Source organism: Uranotaenia lowii, unplaced genomic scaffold (assembly GCF_029784155.1).
Source record: "Uranotaenia lowii strain MFRU-FL unplaced genomic scaffold, ASM2978415v1 HiC_scaffold_112, whole genome shotgun sequence".
Lineage (NCBI taxonomy): Eukaryota > Metazoa > Arthropoda > Insecta > Diptera > Culicidae > Uranotaenia > Uranotaenia lowii.
Window position 1 is genome coordinate 44,637 of NW_026597100.1, and position 20,307 is coordinate 64,943.

General features: G+C 39.9%; 1 protein-coding gene across 1 annotated transcript; it reads right to left on the minus strand.

Moving 5' to 3' along the window:
* Window positions 1-182: 182 nt before the first annotated feature.
* On the minus strand, window positions 183-18,416 carry LOC129759137 (FK506-binding protein 5-like). Its single transcript, XM_055756550.1, has 5 exons — window positions 17,966-18,416; window positions 11,711-12,179; window positions 3,599-5,070; window positions 2,368-3,531; window positions 183-2,217 (listed from the first exon to the last, which is right to left on the minus strand). Exons 1-5 carry the CDS (start codon window positions 17,991-17,993, stop codon window positions 1,538-1,540), a joined length of 3,813 nt encoding a protein of 1,270 aa, XP_055612525.1. The 5' UTR covers window positions 17,994-18,416; the 3' UTR covers window positions 183-1,537.
* Window positions 18,417-20,307: the final 1,891 nt, after the last annotated feature.

Sequence of the window (20,307 nt, forward strand, 5' to 3'; positions counted from 1 at the left end):
ATCTAACTACCGTAACCGGGATATCTTTCGTTTCTCTGATCGTTATCGAATAGTGCCAAGATATAGCAAAGAACAGAAATAACAACTGAACTGGATCTTCTTCAACGACTTTTACGTAAGTTCAGCCAGTGGTATCTTTTCGGTACGTTTCAGCTGATTAAAACCAATTGAAAAAGATTACATTTAAATGACGATCGAATAAATTTATTTTGTATTTTTTTCTCTTAAAAGTAGTTTTTACTAATTTACAAACGCGAGTGGCAGCGACTCACAATTATGTGCATATAGCTGAAGAACAACTTTCGAGTCAATCTAAAGTCTAGAAACATAAAGCGAAATGCGTGCCTTTATTCTTACTAGTTTAAATATAGATAAGTATTCTATATACGGATGGTATCTACAGACTTAAGTCTTATTTAAAAACTAAAATTGATAATTATAACAAACCCATAACTAGTTTTTTTTTTATTTGATTTTTACGCACTACCGGGACTAACGTCAATTGAATTGATCGCTTTAATAGTCTGTTTTTTTATCTCTCGTTCTTTTAGCTACGACGCTTAGTCGAGAGTCACGCTCTAATTCACAAAATTAGAGATTACGTTGATGCATAAGTTTGCTTACATGCGCATTTCCTTACGGCCACATACATTCTGTTATTGAGGGTCTTGTTAGATAAACTTTGATCATCGTTCATAGGTAAAATAAATTACTACACAATAAGTTCTTAAACGTGATATCATGTTTCAACCGATTTTGCGCCAGGTTGATTCGGGTTGATACTCGTTTTAAAAATCGCTCCTTCATCCCCGTGGGCCGAAGTATTACAATTTTTCACGTAATCAACATATATCAACAAAGGAAAGCATCAGGATGGTTCATTCAATGTGCGTCTGTACTCGATTTTCAATTTTGAACCAATTCAAGAATCAATGAAAATTCCCAACATTAATCGAGATCATACAGCAAAATGTGTAACACTGAGAAATAATGGATAAAATAAAGTGAAACAATAACTTTATTTAATACTAACCGGGTTAGAATTTAGTGCAAGGAATTATCTGATCTCAATTGAAACCGATTATTTTATTTTAAAAAAATCTTACCGTAAGTATTATAAAACTTTATACAACGAACTAACTCACTGCGTCGGAGATAGTAAGTAAAATATTATTGTAACAAATTGCAAACTGCCATTCATTAATCCAGTTGTCGGGAATAGTTTCCGTAGCATGAACCAAGCCAACAAAAAAATCTGGTTCTAGAAAGAATAATTAAAATATAATTTCCACGGCATTTTAAGGGCCGTTTTTTTTCAGAAATACCAGTTCAAATAATATTGGAAATGTGGTTCGGCTGAAACCTGACTAAGCACCATCTGATGCCTTAATGAACGTAACCCTTACGAGAATGCTTATTTGAATCAGGAAATCCTACGCCTTCTAGAGGAGCGTAAGTTAAGAGCGTTTAGCAGAGAACCTACTTAGATTTACGCGCTTACTATCTACCTTTGTACAATGAACGGAAAACGTAGGGTTTAACACCCTTCGAGAGCAACTTCCGTTGAACTGGCGCTAGCTTGCTTGTCATTGACAATAGCTTCCGAAGATTTTTGACTAAAATTTTCATCCGAAGTGATTTCTTCCAGCCCATTATCAAGTGATGGCTGAGCACTTTCACCATTCAGTAGCTGGGGTTTCTCAGCCACTGTTTCCGGCTGAGAGTCAGCATCGACTTCCATTTTTTCGGATTCTTCAGCTGGGGTCACTTCTTTAGACTCAACAACGTTTTCTTCTGGTTTTTCTTCTCCTTCGATGCGTTCCGGTTCTCCAACGGCTTCTTCGGTCGACTCAAACATATTCTGCAACTTTTGGAAAGTGTCTTCGATGCATGAAAACAGATCCTGGCCGGTTGGTTCCTCGGGTAATACCGATTGATCGGTAACAGGCTCTGTCACAACGGGTTTGACTACTGGCTCCGATTCAACAGGAATGTCTTGTTGTTCAGTTGAGTCTTCGGTTGAATTTTTATTGATCAAATCCGCTTCTGGGCTGGGTTCTTCATTCGATTGAACAGTTTCTTCAACTGGCTCAGCGGTCTGATCCTCATCCATAGGCTCAGCTTCCACTTCAGTTTTAGTATCAGGCTCTTGAATCGGTTTGTCCGAAGGTTCATCGATGTCTTCTACGGTTGTTGATTGTTGTTGGTGTTTATTTTCTGTTAAAAAAAAACAAAGCAAAAAATGTTAAGACAATGTAGGTATTAATCGAATGTTCTATTCCATTCTATTTTGTTCATTTATAGAGGGGTTTCATCAACTTGGTCATTTTTTCTCTCTTAATGCGAAAGTTTTTTGAAAATAATTACCTTCAACTTCAGTTTCCTTGGTGCTGTCTAAAGACACAACAGAAATAACTTTTTCTGTCTCTTCCACATGTGCCTCGTCGTCAGCGTCAACTTCCATCTGTTCTTCTCCCGGAGCAGATGTTTTTTCGTTACTAGCTGTTTTGGCTTGAACGTCCGATTCAATGGCCTTTTCACTTGTAGATTCTTCTGCTTTAGTTACAGGATCATCCTCTGTGACCTTTTCCGAAGTTTCTTCTGACTCGGCGGGTTTGTCTTCTGTCTCAGCAGATTTGTCCAATCCGCACGATTCGTCTTTTTTCTCGAGCGATTCGCCCTGTAGTTCAGTCGTGTTGTCTTCTTTCTCAGACGGTTCGTCTTTCGCAGACTCGTCCACATTTACAGATTCTTTCTCCTCCTTTTGAGAAATATCTTCTTCCTTCTCTTCCTTCTTTTCTGTCGGTTGTACAGTCTCCGTTTCATTGACTTTGTCAGAAACATCATCCTGTTGCTTTTCGTTCTTCTGATCGGTGTTTGTCTCTCCAACTAAAACAGCATCATCTGACTTCACAGCAGTTTCTTCAACCGCATCAGCTTCAGCAGTAGTTTCTTCCGCTGTAAGATCTTCCATTTGCTCATCATCCTTCAATTTCTCTCCTTCTTCTACAACAGCTTCCTTCTTTGCTGAATCATCAGTTCCTTGTTTTTCATTCTCTGCCTCATCAGTTACTTTCTCCGTATCGTTAACAGTCGACTTTTCGACTGGTTCTTCAACAGCAACTTTCTCCACCAAACTGTCTTCCTCAGTTTTTCCTTTCTGTTCATCTCCATCGATCGATTTTACGCATTCGAGGTTTTCACTTGAATCAAGAATTTCAACCAGATCATCAGTAGCTGGTTCAGACGAGCCCTTTGAGCTGTCGGTTTCTTTATCATTCGAAACTTCTGGTTTATCTGTTTCGTCCGAATTACCAGCATCCTTTTTCTCAGATTTGTCTCCAGCATCGCTAGCCATTGAAGTGACTTCAGCGATTTCGATATTGGAAATGGTGGCTTTCGGATCCGCTTCTTTCGGCTGATCTTCGGTTTTTTCTTGGGTGGTTTCAACAGATTCCTTCGATTTTTCTGCCTCACTGATGCTAACCTGGAGGAAATCTTCCATGCACATTTCACCACCAGATGGGTTCACTGAAAAAATATTATAAATTAAAAATTAAAATACATATCAACATTTTTTATATGATATTAAACCAACCTTCATCCTTCTCGCCGAGAAGAGCTGCAACAGCAGCTTCCGTCTCAACGGCATCTTTGTCGTTGTCTTCATCATCGGAATCCAAAGTTACCACTTCGGCACTCTGCTCAACAATTTCGACATCATCCTCATCGTCACTCTTGTCTTCGTCGGGATTACGATTGCTGATTTGTTCGCCCATCATGACAAAGTCCGACTCCTTGGTGAAGCCCATCTTTTTGACATCATCAACGCACTTTTCCTGGAGTGTCTTGAAGCGCCCGATAGCATAAGTCAGCAGGTAGGAAACGTGAATGTACAGTTCCTTCAAATCCCGAACGTTACGGATGTTTTTGAAAGAATTGGAGTTTGTCAGGGTGTTGATTTTGTTAACGATATGTTGACAAATTTCAACACCAGATAGCAGCTTGCCTTCAAAATCTTTCCTGGACTTACCCAGAGGAGAATCCTCGTGGGGTCCATTGACCATTCGTTGTAGAACTGCTAACGTGGGAAGTTGCAGAGCCGGGTTCGGCTGTCCAGCTACGATGGTCGGTTGAGGCTGACCCGTTGCTTGAAGCAACATCTGCTGCTGGCGTTGTTGCTGAAGCAGTTGTTGCTGCTGTTGAGCTTGTTGGGCAGCTTGGGCCTGTTGACGCTGTTGCTGAAGTCTCTGTTCTTGTAGCTGTTGCTGCTGCTGAATCGCGATGTTAATATGAGAAGCTGAGTTGGGAGTTCCGTTTTGAAAACGAACTGTAGTCGGGGTTTGAGTTGGTGGATTGTAGAAATTATTGGCTGGCTTCGGGGCAATAGTGATATTTGTACGATTTGGAATCGGAGTGGCAGCTGGGGTAGCAGCAGTAGGTGCTTGCTTTCGCACCTGGATCAATTTGCCATTCGGTAACCGATAGGTTCCTTGCTGAGCAGCTGTATGTAAGTCGATCCTGTAACCATTTATGGTGTGATAAACCGGAGCAGGTCCTCCGTTAGCTGAATTTGTATTGTTGGTACTCATAGGCATACGTAAAGGAACTGGATTAGACGCGTTGGGAACAGCTGGTCGGACAACTACCTGACGATTGCCAGATAAAATCGGCTGCTGTGGTTTCGGCGCTGCAGCCACCACAGGCCTGTTAGCGACCTGTGCCGGTGGCGATGATTCCTCCGGATTCATGAACATACTCATGATATCGGGTGTGCAAACGACCTCGTTGTTGTCGTTTTTCTTTTTACCAACTGGAGTTCCTTGTTGCATTTGTTGCTGTTGCTGCTGCTGGGGACTATTTTGCTGAGGCCTGATAATCATTTTAGGAATTTTTGCTGCTCCCGGAGACATTTCAGCGGCATCCGAAGCTCTTTTGACACCTTTTTTGCCAGCCGACTGCGGTGTTCCAGCCTTCTTGTTCTGTCCTTTGTTGGAACAGCATGTCGTGTTGTCTAATTTCATCAGGTTGTTGATGCCTTGCACCGAAAGGTTTTTGTCTTTCATGTCCCTGTAAAAAGATAAATGGAACGTGTTACAGCGATAGCATTTTGACTAGAAAAACTGTCGAGTTCTATCGACATAATTTTCTACATAAAACAAAATATTTCATGCATGACAAAAGTTGAATGCTGCATCATGGACGACGAAACATATGTGAAGGCCAACTTCAAACAAATCCCCGGCAACCTGTTTTTCACGGCCAAGGATAAGTTCAGCGTTCCGGAGCATGTCCGCGCTCCTAAGACGTCCAAACTTGCGAATAAATTCCTGGTTTGGCAAGCCATCTCCACGTGCGGGAAGCGGAGTGCACTTTTCGTGCCCACGACACGATGAACAGACGGGTGTACATGAAAGAGTGCCTCCATAAGCAGCTGCGGCGCTCTGCGAGTGGAAACGTGTCTGCTTTATGCAGATGTACGGCCGAGAGAACTACAACCCCCCTTTATGAAGACCCTTGCAATGATCGCGGACTATGAACATGGAAAACTATTGGAAACCGACTCCATTTGGTGAAGGTGTAACGCTGAACCGTGCCGATGTACCTGGAAGGCTGGCAGGTCGTTAAGTCAAGCTAGTTCCAAACGGTAGCCTGTGGGGCCCCAGAACACACCCCACAGTATCCCAGACCTTGCTGCCCTAAGCAGGTCACTGGCGCAGTGGACCGTTTATTTACCTCGCTACTCGTGGGATTAACTATGAACATTAACAATAGACAAAATAAAACACGGATGGAGGGGAGTGAGGCGGAAAGGAACGCTTGTCCTAATCCGTTTGGCAGGAGCGGGCTAAGGCGCTCGCCGGTTAGGCAACCCGCCGAGCCAGTGAGGACGCCTGTCGAAAGCGATGAGAGCGGAGACCCCTTCGCTCAGGTTCAGCAGGCAGTCGAGGAACTCCTAAGCTCCTCGGAGCTTCAGGATCCTGAGACCCCTGCTGAGCTAGCTGTTGCGATGGCGGGTATGCAGGACCTTGTGGATTGTGTAAGGAAGAAATCCAACATCCACAAGGAAGTGCGCGAGAAACTCGCCAATGTGATGGTGATGTTTGTGAAAGCAAACAGAGCAGTGGCGAGCTTGCTCACTGCACCGGAGTGCCGGACGAAGGCACGTGAGGACGCAGCGACCCCTCTTCGGGCGGATACAACCCGACCAAAGAAGGTCAGCGTCTGCTTGCGAAGGATGGCGGAAAGGAGGTTGACGGAAACGGCAAGCGGAAGAGAGGTTCTCCAGGCGAAACGAGACCAGGAACTCTTAAAAAGCGGGCCCGGGATCCTACGGTCCGGCAGGATCCGGGCGGGAACGAAAACGAGATTGCAGGAAATGCGAAAGGCCAAGTTCCTGAGGCGCCAACCGGGTGGCAGACGGTTCAGCGCAAAACCCAAACCCAAGCCCAAGCCCAACCGGGTCAGGGACAAGGGGGAGGCCTTGGTGGTAAAGGCACCGGAAGGGACCTAAGCTGATGTCCTCCGCCAGATGAGGTCAAGCGATAGGCTGGTGGGCCTAGGAGGGGACGTGAGGAGAATCCGTCGAACGCGTTTCGGCGAGATGATCCTCGAGCTCCGACGTGGTTCGCAGGTAAAGAGCGCGGAATATAGTGCGCTTACGCAGGAGATCGTAAGCGAAGCCGCGGAAATCCGTGCCTTCAGCACCACGGTTACCGTCAGGGTAAAAAACCTTGACGAGATAGCCACGGATGCTGTGGTACAAGAGGCACTTAAAGATCTGTGTAAGATCGAGACTGACCAGATCTCGGTGAGGATGTGGGAGGGCCCTCCCGGGACACAGGTGGCATTTGTGAAGCTTCCGTTTCCGGCAGCAAACGCCGCACTCAAGTGTGGGCGGCTAAAGCTGGGTTGGTCTATCTGCCAGATAGCCATCCCTCAGCAACCGGAAAGATGCTTCAGGTGCGTGGAATTTGGGCACAAATCTTTCGCGTGCAAGGGCACAGACAGGAGTGGTTTGTGTTGGTGGTGTGGTGAAGCCGGTCATCAGGCGGCTAGCTGCATCAAAGGCGCAAAGTGTCTCCACTGCGGTGGGGGACACAGGGCTGGCAACCCTAGGTGCCCCGCCTTTCAAAAGGCGTCGGCTACACCTTCACGGGGCTAGAAGCGGTCCAGCTCAACCTCAACCACTGCCACTCAGCACATCAGCTGTTGCGGTACGGTGTAGTACGTATAAACGAGTATTGCCGTGGAGCGCTTTGCGCGAGTATGGTCTTCCCATCATGGGTATAGCCTTTGTTGCAGGTCCGGATGGGAAATATGGCCAAAGGCCCCAGGTGGACTTTATGGTGTAGGGGTACCATAGTATCAAGAGTCACCAATTGCACCCATGGACCCAGAGTAGCAAACTGGGGGCCGCGGTCGCTCGCCGCGCCTTGGATTGCAATCCGTTAAAAATGATTTACCACCTGGGTGATCAACTAATAGAAAATAAGCGGCTGCTTCCCCTCCTGAAGGCCCACAACGTCCCAACAATCTTCTGGCCGGATTTGGACCAGATTTGGACTTCAGGACGTGCTGAAGTGGTATGCGGACAATAAGGTCAATTTCGTGCCGAAAATGTTCAACCCTCCCAACACTCCGGAGCTCCGCCCCATCGAGAAGTACTGGACGATTATGAAGGTAGTGAAGAGAGTCGAGCAACTGAAGAAAGTATGGGTTTATATGCAAGAAACGGTTGATTCAGAGGTTGTGCAGAATCTTAAGGCCGGGGTTAAGGACAAGGTGCGGGCATTTGCGTATGGACTATAAACAAAATACGAGTGAAATGGTAAAATAAAGTTTAATAGCTATTTTTCAATCCCTGAAAATTTGATGGCAATCGGATGAAAGCTCGAAGTTTGCGGATTAATTTTGTGTGTGGCAATTTCATCGTGGACACCCTTCATAACCTTTTGACCAATTTGTTCCAATTTATTGAAAAATGGAATATTTTTTTTTAATTCCTTAGCTCCAAAACTATGACCCTTTTGGTTGCCACCCTAACCTATACATATAGCTTAATTGTTCATGAAACACGGACATCGGAATCAACGGCCACAAGCAGACTACAGTGAGTTCTTTATTTCAGTAACTAAAATTAGAGTGACCGACTTACAATAGATGGGCTTTCAACGAATGATAAGTGTTAATTGCATTTCCAGTTTCCTCTAAAAATAACGCTCGAAACATTCATATCTCGATAAGTTATTCTGTTCAAATATTACGTGACGAAATTTTCGACCCCTCTCCCCCCTACGTAACACATTCGTTAAAGATTTTCTGTCCAAAATTCACAAATCGAAACAAGGTGCTATACCCCCTCCCTCCCTAAACGTGATATGTAATATTTGAATGATACCTTATATGAGATTTTTTCGGTTCAATACTTTAATATTCTCTCTGAATAATATTTTATCTTGTCTGAGGATATCTTAAACTGATATAATTTAGCTATAGTCGTATAGATTTTCTATGAGTCCTATATTTTTAAGTCCCATTCATTAAGCAAACAGTAGCGACACCATGTCCTCCATAGTCCAGTTTAGAGTAGTTAAGAATCTTTTGGGTACAGGCATACATTTTTTCCTAACTACAAAACATCAAAGATTCATCTGGCATCTCGAATTTTGATAGATTAAAACAAAAATCATAACAGCGATCCAAAAATCATGATTCTAACCCAGCCTACTTCATGGATAAAAGGACGCCTCATGTGCATTTTAAACTCATGCCAGCGTTCCTACATTCGCACTCAGCAATCAACATCAACTACAGATAAACAAAAAAAAACGTAAACTAAACTCGCCCAGCACTGACTATCCGGGTAAACGAGCAAGCATTCCGTCTTCTCCCAATCCTACACACGAGTGGATGAGATTCCGAAACAAAAACGCACAACGCTAGCAACTGTACCCTATTCACATTGGGTCGTCAAAAATCAATTCCGTTGGCAACGTTGGGCTGTTCATGGTACTTTTCCGCACACCGCTGTGCCGAGTGTGCCACCATACTACCGAGACGCCATCTTCAGTCTCTTCATCCACGTACTGAATTTGAGTTTGTAACACGACTGAGGAAAGAAAGGCACAAAAAAGAGCTGCTCAAAAATGGCAACATGGCCGCTGAGAGTCACTCTCAAAACGAGTCGCAGTTTTCATCCGGTGACCCCGATAACCAAACGTGGCAACATGGGCGATTACCCGGTTCCGAGCGCTGCTAGCTTATTTTGACATTTTGCTTTTATCCGTCATTCGCCGTGTTCGAGAGAGGTTAGGAACGTTTCGGTTTGTGGCACTTCTCGATGACGGAGCTATTTTTGTACGGACACGGGTTTTTTCTCATAAACTTAATCAGCGTGAGGGGGGTGGTACGATGTTCGATATCGATCGGTCGACAAAAATACGTGCGTCCGTTGTCATGGCGGCCGTGGCTGAATGCGTAATTCAGAATACTTTTTTGATTTTATAACATTTTTACATCATTCGCGACTGACGGAGTAATGTTGAAAACCTATTCGGTACAACTGTGTTTGATGTTCACTCTGGGGCTTGAACTTATGACCATCACTTAGATCACTAGAGTTCTACCGACTGAGGTATCGCCGAAGCCGATAGAAAATTTCACCATTTTTCTATCAGTTCCGTAATTTTTCAAATTACCGAGTAACAGAAATAGAGCGAAGTGGCAAGGCAAGCGTATATGCGAAAAAAAACTTTCTTTGGAAAATCTTCGTTACTTAGTTACTGAAGTTAATGCAATATTTACTGAAAAAAATGTAAGAGGGTTTCAAATTCGACGTTTGTATAACCGAGCATACGGTATTTTTTTACAGAATATTCGGTATTTTTTACCGAAATTTCGGTAATTTTAGTCAATAAACTGAACATAATTTTACCGAATTATCTGCAATTTAAATTGTATTACTTTAAAATTTTTAGCTATTGGGTACATTTTACGTACCAATGGCCTGCTTTGATCTTGTTTCCTTGGAAACAAAAAAAAACATGATATTAGTAGCCTAGATTTAAAAGTCGCCTTTCCTTCTAAGCGTATTATGAATTTCACAGTTCTCACTCAAAGAGCGAAAGTTCCAATCTCCGAATCGGTGAATTCGGAAAAAGAAAAAAATCGATGAACTTCTAACTACTCAGAAATAAAAATATTTAATTAAAAACAATAAATTTTTGACATTTTTTCCAGTATGATTCTGAGCGTGAGAAGTATCCATAAGAATTTGTTTTTTTTTTTCTGCTGAGTAGTATGCTACAAGCGTCCTTCAAAAAGCTGAGTAAGCTTCAAAGATTCCGACTTTAGTTGAAAAAAAAATATTTTTATCAAAGGAAAAAATCCATTCCGGTAGGAATTGAACCCTCATCTTTAGCTTTCAAGTGAAAGCGAATACAGTTCAGTAACGAAAAAATTGTTGTAGGAATTTGTGAAATGTGATTGTCTTTCATATATTTCCTCACAAAACCGAATATTGCTATACCAATTCTCCGACACACATTTAAACAATCTTATTCGGGCCTCCAGGCACCGAGCAAAAATGAGCGCATGTGCGCAGATTCTTCCCGCTGAATATCGAGCCAAAAACCAGTTTCCCACAGCACCGTAAAATGCTTCCGACGAACAGCCGCTTCACCCTATTATCTTGGTTTAGTCGAGTAGCGTTGGCAATTGCTGGTTATTTTTCGCCTGCTGAACCTCCGCGCCACAGATCGCTTGGCTGTGTTCAACCTACAGAGCTGCTCTACCTTCTCCTCTCATTCGCCTCTGATTATGATGACGACGCTCGTCGTTGGTCTTCACGGTGAACAACACGGACGAACGAAGCGACTGCTGCTGGTACGAAACATCGAGAATCGTCGATAGCGTGGACAAAGGGAAGAGACCGAAACGTTCGCCGCCAAACGGAGAGGCTACAAATACCAACAGTTTCGTCTACCTTCTACGGGTAGATATGGCAGAGCTGTGAAAGGAACATGCGACTGTGTGGATGGTTTCTCGTGTACAGATCGCATGTGTAGAGTAACCACAGCGATGCTTGTATTTTTTTCGGAGCGAAGTCGATTTTTTCATGCACGAAACAAATCCGCCTGTTCGACCCAACCCAAAGGCAGCCATTTTGTTTTCAAGCTTGGGTTTATAATTATTAGGGCACGGCGTACTTTGGTTTGGAGTGAAGAGTTGACGTTTCGAAAATATAAGCGTAGATCTTCATCAGCCTACTTTTATATAAAGAGTTGACGTTTCGAAAGTATATTGGTCTTCATCAACCTATGATATTTTGGAATATAAATACAATAGAACCCGTTTATTCGAAGTGGTCGGGGAAGGACTACCTCGGATGAGTGAAATTGCGAATAAAACGAAATACTAAGAAAACCCATATCGATTTGCTCTGGTTTTGCATATCAGTCAAGCACATAGCTCGGTAAATATGTACATGAATCTTGTATGAACATGGTGGCTCGTAATCTTCTTACGATTACGTGACGTTTCGTACCTGAACATTATCAAATTTCCAAAAGTGATGGGAACAATTAAGATGAAAATGGGAAATGAAAGTGATGAAGAACATAACCTTAAATATCATGAATTTTTCGAAAAAGATACAACGGCTCACTTACGTGATAAAAAAACATAAAATGTTGAAAAATGTACTTACTTTTTCTGTTTATCGATGTAGTTCGTCAGGGCCCAGTGTTGAGCTCGCAGATGCCACATGATTTTCGGGGCACAGCTGAAGCACTGCCAGTTATCGTTGCGGGAAATGTCCTGCACACAGGCCCGCGACAGATTCTGTACGATGCACTTCTTACAGAACACGTACGGACACTTGGAGCAGCAGTAGACTTCGCCACCCTGCCCGCACCAGCGACAGTACAGTTCGCTACCGTCTTCGCCCTTGTCGAACTCACCGCTATTGTAGAACGTATGGCAGTTGCGGCAGTGCGATACTCGCAGCACCGGATGCATTCGGATGATGGCCTCCGAAATCGGGGCCGTTCCGATATGCATGTAACAGGAGGTGCAGTGCACCTTCCGTTCAGCAATTTTGTTGACATTTGGGAAAGCCCGCATGTAGAACTGTTTCTCTTGTTCCGAAGTATCATCTTCGAACGCCAGACGGAATCCTGTTTAAGTTGAGAGAAATGGTAGACTATTAGAGCAAGGTAAACAAAGTTTATCGAAGTATAACTTATACGGAAAAATATATTAAATTGACTTCAAATTGTAAAAACAATCTTTGCCTTTGATATAAACTCACGCTGATTTCCTCAGAAATTTGTGTTTTTAGGGACCGCATGCTTTCAAAGTTCCATATTGGCTGAATAAAGGTTTCCAAGGGTTGCAACCCAATTTTTTAAACTTGATTTTAAATACAAACGATGATAATGAAATCAAAATGGGATTTTTAAGTGCGTTTAACGTGATTTGTAGGTAAATAGTGCATTTTTTAAGTGCCATAGCTTAGTTAGGTGCATTTTGCGTGTGTTTGTTTTGGAACTTGACAGCAAGAACTTCGATTTGAGTTGAGGACATTGACTGCACTTTCGATTGCAAGAGTGTGGCTAAATTATTGCATTTGTGGTAGCATATCGTCGTCTCAAAGACCCTGGTAAATCAGTATAAGCCAGATGCAACCACCATATCCGAAAATCAGTTTCAATTTTAAAATAAACCGGGAGACGGCTGACAACCGTCCTGCATTTAAAGTTCATATTGGGCAGAGAAAAAGTCGTCGAAGGAAAACCCAAAGTTATCTATACCTTGAGATGCTCGAGGCCTTGTATCTAAGAATCGAAAGTGACTCAGTGGTTGGTAGCGTATCGTTTTACAAATTTAATTAAAGGATAATTTGTATAGCATTTTGGAAGAAAAACGTAGGATATTTCGAAGCAAAAAACTAGTTTCGGAAAATTGTTTTCTATTATCAGTACGACTTTCTTTTCAGCTCAATAACAAGACTTGAATGTTCCCATAATAACTAAATTGACAGATACCCAAGTAACCAAAGGCTCCAGAAAGACTTACTCAGCTTTTTCAAGGCCCCTATCTATAATAGGAGGTAGTCAAAAGTAATCAGCTCTTGTTTGTGTCTGAAGAGAATGCTAATCAGCCCAAATTTAAGTTCTTAAAGCTACTTTCAAGTTCGTTTGGGTGGCTGTAGAGAACGCTATTCAGCTTCTAAGAGAATGTCAAGAAACTTCTACGCGTCGAAAAAAAAACCGAATGACAGATTACTCTGACAACCAGATGTCAAATTGCTAGGTTGCCGGTCTATCATGGTCTATCTCATTGGTTTTAATTATATTGTTTTGATTTCAAAAGCTGCTTATGCCTAGAGAATTGAACCGCTGCTCTCTAGGTTGCAATGAAACTCAGCAGCCTCTCGACCAATCCAGCAATAGTTCATTGCCACTGTAATAATTAGTATTTAAACTTAATGTCATTTGAGATGATTGAATGGGTTGGTCAATAGATAATTGTACCTTATTTCGTTTAAAGGTCTTTCAGTACACAAAATGAACAATCACAAAAAATCGCATCCTCAAAAATTGATTCGAATATCTTAACATTTATAAGAAAAATTCGAAAAAATCTAGAATTCCATTTGTAAATATCAGTACAAATATAAACAAAACAAATACCATGACAAGAAATTGACAGACATTTTTGACATGTCGTTTAGAATTCCCATATAGGTTCTTTTAAACACCTTCAAATATCTTAATGGTGCGTTTTAGAATGTTACGCGAACGTTATCGACCTTCTTGAAAGACATTTTTGACATGTCGCTTAGAATTCCCATTTAGGTTCTTTAAACCACCTTCAAGTATCTTAATGGTGCGTTTTAGAATGTTACGCGAACATTATCGACCTTCTTGAAAGAAGTTCCATTAAAAGCGCTTAGAAGTTCCGTTATCGATAGTTTAACCTTTCAAAGGGCGATGGAAGTTCTTGTGTAACTTTTACGCGACAAGAGTCACCTGAAGTTCCCGTAAAACATTTTTTCAGCCAAATGTGAACTTCGGAGTTCCATCTTTAAGTAAAAACGCGACTTTTGGTTGCTTGGGAATCAACTGCAACGCAGAACGAAGTGCCGGCTCTATTCGGTACTTCTTCGATACAGTTGATTGATGAGGGTAAAAATTCAGTATGTGGTCAAGCTTCTATTCAAAATGCTCCTCCCTTTTTTCAACACTTTAGTAACTTTCTTCCTATGGTCTAGCAGTCTATCATTTCAAATCTATAATACTCACCGATAAAGCCGCTCAAAATTTTCCGAAAAATTACAATGTACCTTTAAATTTTACTGCGGAGAAAAATGCAAAATCTTCATCACCCAAGGGACACTGAAGTTCACAATTGGTTACGAATGGAACTTGAAAGTTCAATAACGGTTCATTAACAAGCACATCAACTTCCAATTCGTCAAATGTTCGTATTGAGTTTGGAATTAGCTCCAAGACGAAAATGTATTTAGTTCTCTCCGGTATACTTTACTCAGCCAAATGTTAACTTCGAAAGATACTCTTTAAGTCGTTTTGTATGTGGTTACCTGAGCAGTAGCTTACTTGTGAAGATTGAGGTTGGACAGTTTCTTTAACGCTCAAGCAATCAAAAGTTCCATAAATACGCTACTTACGAGTGCTTTCGAAGTTCCATATTGGCTGAATGGAAATTTCTTTTCATTTCTATTTAAACATTTTTAACGCTCAATCTCGAATGTAGAAAACAGAAAAGGAGTCTGTTCGTTGATTCTTATGTTTTTTTCCCTAATCTTTCTTTGGAACTTGAGGACTTTGAAATGCGAAGAAATCGAAACGGGAAATCGACTAAATCCGGAGTTTTGTATCTCGATAATCATTTACAGAAATTCTAAAAACTTGGTATTTTCAAATTTGTTATAATGTTTTGCTTCATTTTGTAGAATATAGTTTCGTGGTTAAATTGATTAACTTTAAAGTTAATCTTTTAGGTGTAGCATAGTAGCGGAATGCGAGATGTTTCGTATTTTGCCCCCAATGGCTAAAACATAATACAACAACGATGCCGGCCAAGTTCACTCATTTGTCAGTGTGAAAATGCAAAAAATTGTTTAGTTTGAGACGATACGGCTTGGCTTACCCTGTTAAGCTTACCTTCTCAATATCTTATTTCTACTGAAATTTTTCAACAAGTTAGAAAAATAAAATGAAATATAAGGAACTGCCAAAAAGTTATGAATTATTTACAAAAATATTGAGCATTATAATACAATGGACGTTATGAGAATTTTTTCTCAATATATTTTATTACCGAAAACTGGTGATATTACACAGAATATAACTTCAGCAAAACTTGGAATTGACCAACTTTGTTTTCTTTTTTTCGTTTTTTTTTGTTTTTTTTTTCGGATGATTTCATGGTTTGCAAAGACTTAGGACGTAAAAGATGTTAAGAACAGCTGGAACTTGTTTAAGATTTTCTGAAACTTGGGGTTCTTCTTACTTAGCTCGGAATAAAACCATGCCATTTTCAGCTTTTCTTAGAATAAACCATTGTTGCTTGTCGCACCAAATGTAGTATCTTCTTCACAATATTTTCTATATTTAACGACTTTAACTTAGTCCTAGTATTTTTATTGGAAATAAGTCAGAGGAGGTAAGATTGTGAGAGAAGTTTAAGAAAACAAAACAAAAATATTTTTAAAATGATTAAAAAATGGCTTACTGGATTCGGATTTGTATATGTATAAAAATCTCAAATCATGAACGCTAAATAATAAAGAATTAAGATCATTAAGATATTTCAGTAATAATTGAATTAATTTTTAAGTAGGAACACGGATTCAAAGGAAACTTGAGAAGAACGCATAACATTTTTGAAAAAAAAAGAAAAATGCACACAAAACTCATTAAGCTCCGAAAAAAATAAAAATCCAACAAAACCTTTAAAAATCAGCATTTGATGTGAAAGATTATTAATTTTAAAAAGAGAAATTGGCAATTATTGGATTGATATTGATGAAAGTTCGGAGGATTCATTTAATAAACGATTTAAGTGTTTTTTTAGGAGGCGTGTCAGTAAAGTACCTACTATTTAAGTTGGAGATGCATTATTTAGTAAATTAAAAACGAAATCTTTAAATGTGAATGTGGTTGAAATTTTCAAAAAAGATCTGATATTTATGTACGTTCGTTTTTGGTCACATTCGATTTAGGAAACGGTTTTTAGAAACAACATTACCGCTATAAAAGGACCAATATAATTTAGACAAACACCATACATATGTTTTACCGTTCTTTAATGGTTGTAAAATACAATAAAAAAAACTAAAAGTACTCAAAAATGACAAAACAATGAAAATTAAAAAAAAAAACAAATATGTACAAACAAAAGACTTAGAATGATGAAAAATAATTATCAAGAATGACCAAAATAGCAAATCTGACATAAATAAAGAAACGTTATAAACAAAACAAGAAAAGTGCTAAAAGCCTCAAACATGATAAAAAAGAATAAAAAATGATGCAGAATAACAAAAATAGCAAATATGACATTTAAAAAAACAAACATTATCAAAACAAAAAAAGTGCTAAAAGCATTAAATAACATGATAAAAAGAATTTTAAAAAATGACTCAAAATAGTCGAAAATTTACTGAAAAAAAAGATAAGAAAAAACCGCTTGATTTTGGCAACATAAAATGTTCGGGCGAGTTGCCAAAATCTAACGGGGTCTGTACTTGAAACCCCTTAAACATTTCACACTCAATCACTTCAAAATGATTGTTATATAATGTCGGTACATCATTGAAAATTTAGAAAAGTTTCAACACTTCTAAAAGTAGGTTAATTAGAAAATTATGGTATTTTTTTTTTTAAATCTCATATAAAATTATTGTTTTCATTTTATTTTTGTTTTTATAAAAAAAATGAAAAAAAGTTATAAGAAATAAGGATTTTAAATTAACCCTAACCATGATACTCAAGTGTTTAATAACTGTCGATAAAACACTTAAAAATTTCCGTGTTTCACTCATTCAAATTTTTTGCCAGCAAAAAATTCAAATATGAAGAAACGTTAGTCATTATTAACACAAAATAGATAAAATTTTCACTTTTACACTTTTGCTCTGAAGGCTTTAAATATAATGATACTTTTTTTTTGTAAATCTTTATTTGAAACGGCTCGTACCTTCAGGTTTGAAGGAGTCTCTTTTTTTGTTTTTACAACTGTTTGCTTAGCTCAACACTGATACAGTAATTAGTGAAAAAAAACTGAGTAAACTGAGATAAAAACCCGTCACCATCTGTAAGAATGTTTTAAAAATGACATAGTAATTCGAAATGTTTCAAAATATGCAACAATGATTGTGATTTATTTCAATTATTTTCCTATTTATATTTATATCAGAGTTTCACGCAATTTCATTTAATATGTTCAATTTATATTCTTAAATCTGCGGCATTGCTGTTTTTGTTGATAATTAAACTTGTAACCAAATTCTCTAGACAAAAATCATATTTTTTCAAACAATTAGAACATTTACATTTGAACACAACAAATTTTTCAACAAATTCATATAGAAATAAGCATGCTTAAAAATGTTTTTATGCCAACAAAAGGAGCGACCTAACTTTTCGACCAACACTCTATTGAACCGGTGTGTAAGCAGCTTTCTCCCCGCGAAAATATCACCCAAAATCAAGTGCTGAATTTACCTATCACGACTTGCATTGATCATTAACAAATCCAGACACATTAGCACGACTCCCTTGACTATCCAAAATATTGAAAAAATATAGTTTTGATGGCATAATTTCCTAACAACACATTCGGGCGGGAGTTCCGATTGACCGCGAAAACAACTCGCGTTTCGATAAGACGTCAGAAAGCAACAACAATTCAATACAAGGCAAAAGGCACTTACCGTCTTCATCATAAAATTCGTCAGACATGGTTGGCGATTAGCAAGAAAAAACCGCAACTCAATCACACTTTTATTTCACCAAATTCACCGACCGCACTTCTATAGCAATCACTATCAAAAGTTTATTCTATCCCACAAAAATTCTTGACAGATGAACCGAAATCTCACGGCTTGCTTTGATTAGCACTAATTACCCTCAAACGCTCACTTCGATAGACCCATCTCAGAAAAAAACCGCAGTGCTCCGTTCGAAAAGATCACCAAACTCCCGGAATTCACTCTCGGTTAATTTCAGCACCCGTCAAGATGGCGTCCAAATACAGTGCACTCCAAATGAGCTGGCCCCACTTCTTGCGCTGAACAGTTACTCAGTGGAGAGAAAAACAACCAGCACAGAAACTTTTACGAGCGTCCGTCACTTTCGAGCGCACCACTAGATTTGAACCGACGACAAGCAATGCAGAACCTCGACACCGAATTTCCCCCCGATTCTGAAGGCTTGCACACAACCACACTGACAGCGCACCTAGATGGCGTAAGCATCGTCGGACCAATCAGGGCCTGCCAGAATGCGATGGAACATGCTAAACCTGTGGGTGTGAGCGAAACGACAACAACGAGTGTAGGACACACGTGTAGTATGTGTGTGGGTGAACTGTCACCGAGCAGTTGACAGCCGCTGTCACACAGGGCGCCATTTTGTTGTTTGCGATGCAGATTCTGACGTAGGCATATGGAACAAACATGCGCCAGCGCGTTGAAGACTATTGAAAAAAATCAAAATTTAAGAATAACTCATAACTGTTTCAATAGTTCGCTGCGAACGACTGGATACTCTCTTGATCACTTAAGCATGGTAAATTGAGCCATAAATCAACAAGAAATATGTAACGGCTCCCAAGTTATGGCTGTTCAAAAACCTCAGGTGGAGGAAGCCATATTCATGAAACAAAACTTCAAATTTTAATATATAAACTTGTGAAACTATTGAAACAATCATCTTAAAAGGTAGCCAATTTTGACAAATATATGAGAGATTCGAAGAATTTTATTATGTTCCAAAATTCAGCATCATTTGAAGTAAATTCCCCCGATACCCATATAAATTCGACGCGAGCCATATGAAAACAAACACCTAACCTCTGAAGAAGCGTGATTATGGTTCTATTGTTTCAATAGTCAGTTCGTCCAAGTCAAAGTCCCAAAGCGCTTGGACCGTACATTCATGTTTTAAAGTTTAAAAAATGTTTTTAAGATTTTTTTAAAAATTCGAATTTACGGATCAAAACAAAGAAAAAATACCGAGGGGTGCTTAAATGGGCATGTTTTTAATTGTCAGAAAAGGGGTCCTCGACTTTCATGAAACTGAGGCCAATAAATATAGCTGTTCGAACAATTTCGGACAATTCGTACACATATACATGCAAGAAACGTTAGTTCTTCACTGTCGGGGTAGTAAAATTACAGGTACAACGAATAGAATGTCACCAAAACTACTTTGGTGGGGTATATTTTTATTTGAACAAATGGATTTGATTTATCAACCCTAAAATGTCATACATGTAAATTAAAAGCAATAAGTTGACCTTAACCCTAACTTCGAGATAGTATCCAAGTACCTTTTGAGGGTTAGTTAGACCTACTTCATCTTAGGTAAATTTACCGAATAAGAGTACATGAGGCGAATCATGCCACATCCACAGATACAGTAAACTTAACCTCGAAGCCCGTATATAAGACTCACTTGGGAAAAAGGAATTAGGTTAGAACATGAGATTTGTGCGTAGCACACACTGAGACATAACAAACACAGACATGAAGACTGCAGTCATAACCTCAAAGTCGCATTTTGGGCAACGATTAAACTTTTTTAAATAAAACTCAGTTTTTTGTTCTTTGAGGGACCATTCAAATATTACGTAACGCATTGAGCGGGAGGAGGGGGCAGCAACTTGTAACGTTGAGTGGATTCCCTCGAAAAACGACCATTTTTGACGACCGACTGCCCGTTTTTTGTACATTGTAGTTTTTGAGGTTAATTGTCTCGTCTCATCTGTTCACGCTCAGCAAGTGTGTGTGTGAGAAATGTCAAAAACAACTCTGCTTGTTTGAGTAGATTCTGGTGTGTAGCTACAATAGCTACAATCTTAAGATAAAACGGTTAACGTTTCACAACGGCTAACACCGTAAAATTAAAGCATCAGTACCGTGTCTGTTATAATCGAGGTTCAATCTTATGAACATGATCGGCTTATCCTCACATGAGATACCAGCGACTTCGTCCAACGATTGAAGTGTCAAGCGCAAGCTTATGCGAGATGACGTCTTCGCGCACTAGCCCA

Bases quoted from the DNA above. Each gene is read 5' to 3' on its own strand.
- LOC129759137 (XM_055756550.1), bottom strand. From the start codon at position 17,993: ATGTCTGACGAATTTTATGATGAAGACG. The intron at 3,532-3,598 runs GTTGGTTTAATA...ATATTTTTTCAG, and splicing joins TCTCGGCGAGAAGGATGAAG to TGAACCCATCTGGTGGTGAA. The intron at 2,218-2,367 runs GTAATTATTTTC...TTTTTTTAACAG, and splicing joins CAAGGAAACTGAAGTTGAAG to AAAATAAACACCAACAACAA.